The sequence below is a fragment of the Bison bison genome, unplaced genomic scaffold (genome assembly GCF_000754665.1).
Source record: "Bison bison bison isolate TAMUID 2011002044 unplaced genomic scaffold, Bison_UMD1.0 scf7180017456804, whole genome shotgun sequence".
NCBI classification, from domain to species: Eukaryota; Metazoa; Chordata; class Mammalia; order Artiodactyla; family Bovidae; genus Bison; species Bison bison.
Window position 1 is genome coordinate 1 of NW_011371471.1, and position 7,991 is coordinate 7,991.

The window sequence follows — 7,991 nt, forward strand, 5'->3', positions numbered from 1 at the left end:
TTTACCACTGAGGCACCAGGGAAGCCTAATGTAAAACCAGAAGGCTAATTTTACTGAATGGCATTAATTCAAAGTTTGGTCTCAGTCTTTGAAAATTACATTATTGCAGAGGAGGTGATACATTTGTTATGTTTGGGATTTATTCATAACTTATTTTAATCATCTTGGATGCGAGTCATTGCTGTAAACATCCATTGTTTATGACCTCACTGCTGTGCTGTGATGCTTTTCCCTTCCCTCTGCTTATGGTGTGTGCTTAAAAAGGACTTAGCCACGCTTGCTGTCCCCACTCTGCTGCTGGCTCTTTAGACTGCTGGAGGTGAGGACTGAGCGTGTCTGCTCAGTGAGTGTCACAGCCTAGCATCCAGGCCAAGTAGATTCCCCCAGGTAGGTCCTCCACCTCTCTTAAGAAAGAAGCGCTATCTGCAACACCAACCAGTTTTCCTTCTGAAAACCTACCTTCCTTCTCCTCTCCTGTTATCTGTGTGTGTGCTGGGACTCAGGTGTTTGCTGAGCAGAGTTAGGCATTGACCTGATAAAAGATTATACTTTGTTAATCAGTGACTACATCATTGAGCAAAAGGCTCTTGTGCCCTTGGAGCAGAAGACCAAGTTCCAGCAGCAGGAGCTGGCAGCAAAGTACGGATTTATTGCAGGACTCCAAGGGGGTGGGAGAAGGAGCCACAGAAACCCCCTCAGGGGTTTTTTGGGGGGAAGGGGGGAGAGCAGAGAAGCTGAAGTTAATTATCCTCTGTTGACAGTAATCATTGGATGTCTCTGGTTTATGACTCTCTGGCCAGGTGGTCCGTGGCTTGGAGGTCTGTGGGCTTATGCTGCTCTGGAGAAATAGCCTGAGTTTGCATGTTTCAAGGGCTGTTTAGAACGGCAGTTTTAGTGCAAGAACGATAGTATCGGCAGCAGCAGTTTTAGTCGTCTGACTGGTTTCATAGTGCTCAGTTCGCCCAGCATTGAGGTCAGAGGGGACGAGAAAGGGGACGGAATTTGGGGCATAAGAACGACTCACAAAGTCGGTAAGGAAATTTGGTCCTAGAGGGACGCAGGTTCAGCTGCAGAGGCTGCGTCTGGATCTTGGGATGCTGAGTTCTTCCTGTACACTTTACCCGGTGGTCTCGGTGTCCTTATTTTGTCTGTGGGGTGCGTGTGCACTTGGTCGTGTCCGACTCTTTGTGACCCCATTGGTTGTGGCCCTCCAGGCTCCTCTGTCCATGGGGTTCTCTGGGCAATAATACTGGAGTGGGTTGCCGTTATACTCAGAGGTTGAGATTGTCAAGTGTTTTATTTGACATGGGTCCGTGCCGGGAATTATAATCATTTCACAAGCCAGAAGTATACAGGATAGTGTCTCTTAATAAGCCAGTAAAGAGTTTTGACTTTGCCATCCAAGAGCTGGGCTTCACTTGTGGCTGGCTCAGCTGGTAAAATAATCCACCTACGATGCAGAAGACCTGGCTTCAATCCGTGGGTTGGGAAGACCCCCTGGAGAAGGGAAAGGCTACCCACTTCAGTATTGTGGCCTGAAGAATTCCATATAGTCCATGGGGTCGCAGTCAGACATGACTGAGCAACTTTCACTTTTCCAAGAGATAATGGCCAGCTGCCAGCCTCAAAATAAAAGTCTCTTGATGCTGGAGCAGTTTGCCTGGGTGGCCAGACAGGCGGATTCCACGTTTAGCTTTTGCCACTGCTGATAAGAGTCCCCTTCACCATGGCAGGAACGAGTGCCCCAAGGTCTTGGAGAGTTATTTAGATCAGCAGAGGGGAGCTTTACCCAGGCTGAAACTCTCAGATCATCCCCACAAACTCGGCATTTACAGTCTGAATGTCCCTTCCCCGCAGTTGCTTCAGCGGTTTTGTCTGTTTGTTTTTAGCTGTACCGGCTCTTGCAGCCTGTGGGATCTAGTTCCCTGACTAGGGATCAGACCCAGGCTCCCTCCATTGGGAGCACAGCATCTTAGCCATGGGACCACCAGGGAGGTCCCTCATAAAACAACTGTGCTTCTAAAAAGAACATTTTTTTGCTCTTTGCCACCATCAAGTGGGTTAAAACAACTTCAGTTGCACAGGAGGCTTGGCAGCTCTCAGATCCTGCCTGGCGCCCCTGCCCCCCACCTCCTCCCAGGCCTCTTATTTACTTCCTGCCTCTGACAACGTTACCGGGCTCCCTGGCTTCTGGCTGCTTTTATCTCTGAGGGCCTTCCTTACCGAAGTTAGCTTCTGTCTGGATTTCTTATCCAGGGACCAGTTTGGAAACCACTAACCACTGGCTGAGGCAAGTGCAAGGCAAATATTGCTGGAGAAACGTAGCACTTCGGCGTGGAGGCGTTGGAAACAGTTATGAACTCGCCTGCGGGTTTCAGCCCCCTGCAGGTCCCAGCCCTTGGGTTACACGTGGGCGGCCCCGCCATGCTAGCCAGCCAGAAGGACTTTAACAACGCGGTGAGCCAGGTGAAGCTCCTGAAGGAGGATCCGGGCAATGAGGTGAAGCTGAAACTCTACGCACTCTACAAGCAGGTGAGCACCGCAGGTGTTTGGGAGAGAAGCATCTTGAGCACAGGGGTCCTCAGATAGACACGCTGTCTGTTGCTCTGAGAAGACAGCCTGAGTGCGTTGCTGGCTTTCCTCTAAAGAGTGTATGCGTGAGAGTTTATTGGATAAGATTCAGAGCACTGTTAAGGCAAACAGTCACTCCTTAGGATCACTGCGGAGTAAAAGAGACTTCAGAGATACAGCAACCAGCACGACAAGGCACGGCCAGCCGGCAGCGTGGCCTTGAGACAGCTGGGAAACTTGAATAGGGATCGAGTATTAGATGACACCTAGGAACTATTCTTAATAGCATCATGGTTATATAAGAAAAATTGATTTTTTTTTTTTAGGAGTGCATACTAAGTACATGGAGTGAAAAATGGTGTGGTGTTTGCCATTCTCTAAAAAAATTAAGCATAAACGGAAAAGGATGGTTGAAGCAAATATAGCAAAAATGAGAGTTAATTGAATTTGCGGGCTGAATATTGGGAGTTCATTATAATATTCTACTCTTACATATATTTGAAAATCTTTATAAAAACATTTCAAAACTTGAGTTTTCAGTTACAGTGTCTGAAAACTATCCAGAAAGTCAGACCCTCTGGGCTCCTGTGTCCTCTTTTTCTCTGTGATCCCTGTGAGCCCCTCTTACTTTGATACTAGTGTGTATATTAAAGAATTTAACCTTGCCCCACAAGGTTCTGACCCTTGCCCTTGGCTTCTGGGAGGTAATTTCTAAGCCCTTGAAATGCCAAGCAGGATAGACCGAGTCTTTGTTTGCCTGGAGAGTCTAAGGATGGGATTTAGAGGGGACTGGCCCCCCAGGTAGAGTTGGAGCGGAGGCTGCAGTTACAGAGAATCACTCAGAAGTGGCGGAGCCCCAGGGAAAACTCTGAACACCAAGGAGGCTTGGATGAGCTTCCCTGGTGGCAGGACGCTGTGTGTGCATCACATGGCAGCTGGGACTGGGAAAGTACACAGTCCTGACTCTGCAGTGGCCGCTGGGGGCGGGTCACACTCATCTCTCCTTTACTCCACCGCTGTGCTCCTTCCTTGCTGATCTGAGTCCTGTCTTTTCCCTGCCTCCCCTCACCCCCACCCCCCACCCCCCCACTGCAATGACTGGTAACCGGGAGGACGAGAGTGTGTCCTGTGAGCCATCCTCCGGGTCATTGCCCAGAGTCAGCACTTCCAGGAGCCCCTGGTCTCACACCCATGTGTCACAAGTGGGGGGCAGTCTTATGGCCCGTGTTGCCTCTAGCATCCCCGATGGCTAACTCTTGAGAAATAAGTCTTTTTCTTCGGACCATCTTAGCCTCCTTTACTGTCTTCGTCTTTCAAAGCCTCTCTCTTATTTTCTCTTTTAGCTAGAAATATGACAATTAAAAGCATGGTTATTAAATGGAGTTTTAAGTTGCCATTTCTGAAAAGAATAGTGCATATATATTTTTTTAATCTCAAAACACTCACTGCACCTCCCCCTCCCCAACTGCATGTCCTTCAGTTAGGTGTCCTAAGGGCCAGTGGCTCCGGTGCCCACCCCTGCCCCCGCCCCCGCCCCCCTCTGGGGCAGCTCTGTTGCTCACTTACCGGACATCCACCACCACAGATTTGTGAGGAACTGGTGGGGAGTGGTACCTTTGAATGAGCTTTCAGGATATACCGTGTTTTCTAAGTGTTTGTTGGCTAGTTTCCTTTAAAGACTGCTTGAACCATCGATACAAACCTAATGAACGATTAGTTTTTTGAAAGCATTTCCCCAAACCCTGATCTTGCATTATGTTCATACGGAGGCAATTATAACTTTAGGGACTGATAACCCATAATAGCCTATTTTGGCTCTCCAGTCTTTTTTCTCCTGTTTGAGAGGGCAGGGGAGAGGAGAGTTCAGATCAGTCTCTGCCTTGTGAAGCTGCCTGGGAGAGGAGGCACCATCATGCCAGTGTGCATTGCATGGATCTCAGCTGTTTAAGGCCCAGTTTGCATGTGCGTTTGACCAGTAATTGCCCCTCTCCTTTCACAGGCCACTGAAGGACCTTGTAACGTGCCCAAACCAGGTATGCTGGGCTTTATCAATAAGACCAAATGGGATGCATGGAACGCTCTTGGCAGTCTGTCCAAGGTACATGGACTCCCATCCTGCTTTTATTTCACTTACTGTGCTCCTAAGGGAGGTGGGTGTTTCTCCCTATTAAGACATAAAGATGAGCCCTCTGGGGATAGAGGTCCCTATATCCAACCAGGACCTTCATTGCCATCAGGTGTACTGAGTAGGACAGGAAGTGTCTCAAAATGCTTGTTCATTAACTGGGCTGAAATCACCATCTCTCTTTAGGAAGCTGCCCGACAGAACTACGTGGACTTGGTGTCCAGGCTGAGTGCTTCCTCTGAGTCCCCCAGCCCAGAGGCCCCTGCAGCAGACAGGAAGCAACCGGAAAGCGATAGCCTGGTGGTGACCTCCGAAGACGGCATCACCACCATCAGGTTGAACCGTCCAGCCAAAAAAAATGCTCTCACCACTCAGGTAACGCCATCTGCCCCGGGAGTCCGTCCTGCTTGTCTTGTCTCCTCTGTTTCACTCAAAAACCGTAGTGTATCAGCATCCTTCTTGGTTCTGTAAATACAGCCGAGGTAAGCGTTTGGCACTTTGCAAAGAGTGGGCTTGCAGACAGACGTGGAGAGGACCCACTGGGTAGGAATGATCGTTTTCGGCTTTCTCCTTTCCTTGTCTTCCCTCTTTCACGCAGATGTATCGTGACATCATAGCTGCACTTCAGGCTGCAAGCAAGGATGAGTCAGCCATAACTGTTTTAACAGGTAAGACATTTCCTTGGATTTCTTAATTAGATTTCTGTTTGGGGGCGGGGGAGGATGTTCTCCTAGAAAAGAAATTGAGTAAATAAGCTCTATTATCTTTTCTAGTGCTGAGATACCCTAATTCTTAAATATATAAACAATATGGTAAGACATAGGATTGATATCTTTATCATGTAAAAAGCAGGTACAATTTGGTAAGAAAAGTGCTAAACCTGTTAGATAAATTGGTGAGTAAAATGAATAGACAGTTTGATGAGAAAGTCTTGGCATCAAAGAAACAAGGAAAATGCAACCAGATTAATAAGTAAGAACACAAATAAAAATGATGAGATACCAGTTTATATTAATGCTTATCTGAATTAGCAAACTTTTATACTATACTGAATTTTGAGAAGATCATGGTAGAATAAATTCCCCTTGCTGACAGCAGCAGAAATGACTTTAAAAAGTGTTAGGTACCTTTTAAAAAGACAGCATTTGACAATATGTAAAATGCTCACATACTTTGACACAGGAATCTCCCAAAACATTCTAAATACTCTAAATAACCATAATAAACCATATGCTAGAACATCCTGTAGACTCTGTATTGCAAAAGCATTAAAAAGTGTAACTGTAGAGAGTCACCGTATAGAAAAATGTTTACGAAATAAAACATTAGCAATTATATCAGCACTGTGATAATTATTGGAAAATATGGATGCTGATGGGCCTGGGCTGATGAGAACTTGATGATTGAACTTGGTAGGGGCTTTGCATGTGTATAGCGGTGAAGGCTAAGGTTCTGGACGCAGATCAACTTGAGTTTAAATCCCAGCTTCACTTCTTACTACTTGTGGGTGAATTCTGCTTCCTAAGTGGAGAAGACAGTGTCTTCCTAACCCTACAGAGTGGTCAAGATAGTGACCTGAGGCAGAGCAGGGCAGGGCTCACACCGCACTTGGGAGGCGGGAGCCACCGCTGTGTGTTGGCATGGCAGAAGCAGGAGTCATTTTATTTTATTTATCTTGTCTTTTGGCTGCACCATGCAGCTTGTGGGATCTTAGTTCCCCAATCAGGGACTGAACTCCCGTCTTGTCAGTGAAGAGTCCTAACCCCTGGATCACCAGGGAATCCCCAGGAGTGATTTTAATTTTCATTGAAATTTGTAAAATATATAATATCAGAGCACTTTTAGTTTAAAAAAAAAAAAGAGAGAGAGAGGTGAGGAGAAAGATCCCTAACAGCTAATGAGAAAGAGTGAAGTGGGGAAGACGCAAAGACGCTCTGGCATCCCCTGTGTATGCCTAGGAGCAGGATCCCCTGTGTATGCCTAGGAGCAGGAAGGCAACGGGGACAGTCCAGAGGCAGCACTAGCTGCTTATAGGAGAGGAACAGTTTCTGATTTTTTAGTTAACATTTTTTAAACTGAATGTACAATGCAGGCGCATCATTTTTTAAAAACCCAAAGACTGAAATGCACATAACTAAACTAAAACCCCAGGCCTGCATCCTAAAACACCTCAGCTTTTCTTGAGCCTTCTAGAAACTGCCTGTGTGTGTGTGTGTGATTCTCCCTACCCCTCCTTTTGTAAACAGAAGAGGAAGCACATAATACACACACACTATACCTACCTTTCTGTCCTAACTGCTGTCCTGAAAATTTGTTCTCAGTCAGCACCTGCACATCTAAGTTTTCCTCTGCAGGACTGCAAAGTATGAAAGTTTCAGGACTCCATAATTTGTTTCATTATTCCTCTGTCAGTGAACAGGTGGGTTGTACTTAGTCTTTTGCTATTAAAATCATGCTGCAAGGAATATCCTCAGGCATACATCTTTCAGTAAATATGCAAAGATATCCATGTTGTAAAAGTGAAACTGCTGAATTTCATATTAGCTGGTCATAACGGCTAACGTTTGTATCATACTTCCTGTTTGCCGAGCATTGGGCTAAGCATTTTAATTTGTTTGGTAGCTTTCTTAATTCTTAACTCTTCTAAGCTTTCTTGCAATAACCCTATGATATTAGGCCCTATTATTACTAGTATTTTACAAGTAAGAAAACGGAAAGATTAAGTGCTGATAAATAGTGCTTGTTCTCTGGGCTTCCCAGGCGGCGCTAGTGAAGAAGCTGCCTGCCAGTGCAAGAGACATAAGAGGTGCGGGTTTGACCCCTGGATTAGGAAGATCCCCTGAAGGAGGGCATGGCAACCCACTCCAGTATTCCTGCCTGGAGACTCTCCATACCCAGAGGAGCCTATACAGTCCAAAGTGTCACAAAGAGTCAGACGTGGCTTAGCACACGTGCTTGTTCTATAGTTATCTTCTATATACCCTTCACTTTTGGCTTCTTACTTTCTCTTTTTATCTAAGCGTTGTAATAATAGGTCCTTCAGTTTTCAGAAAGGATTTTGTTTGTTTTGCATTGCTGTTATCAATTCCTGGCTTATAATCAGAGATGATCAGTTTTTCTAATTTTTTTTAGAATCTGTTAAAGTTTCATGTATACTAGATATATATTGAAACCTCTACCTTGAAGATTAAGAAGCAAAAAAATGGCCAATTGTTTTATCTCATCCACAAACACTTAAAAAGTAACTTCAGGGACATCCTTGGTGGTCCAGTCACTCCCTGCTCCCTATGCAAGG

The 7,991-nt window shown here is 45.9% G+C and overlaps 1 protein-coding gene across 1 annotated transcript; it reads left to right on the forward strand.

Moving 5' to 3' along the window:
- The first annotated feature begins 515 nt into the window (after window positions 1-515).
- LOC104995474 (enoyl-CoA delta isomerase 2, mitochondrial-like) lies at window positions 516-7,514 on the forward strand. The gene is made up of 5 exons (XM_010852999.1): window positions 516-639; window positions 2,379-2,532; window positions 4,571-4,669; window positions 4,883-5,071; window positions 5,295-7,514. Exons 2-5 carry the CDS (start codon window positions 2,425-2,427, stop codon window positions 5,388-5,390), a joined length of 492 nt encoding a protein of 163 aa, XP_010851301.1. The 5' UTR covers window positions 516-639; window positions 2,379-2,424; the 3' UTR covers window positions 5,391-7,514.
- The last annotated feature ends 477 nt before the right edge of the window (window positions 7,515-7,991 follow it).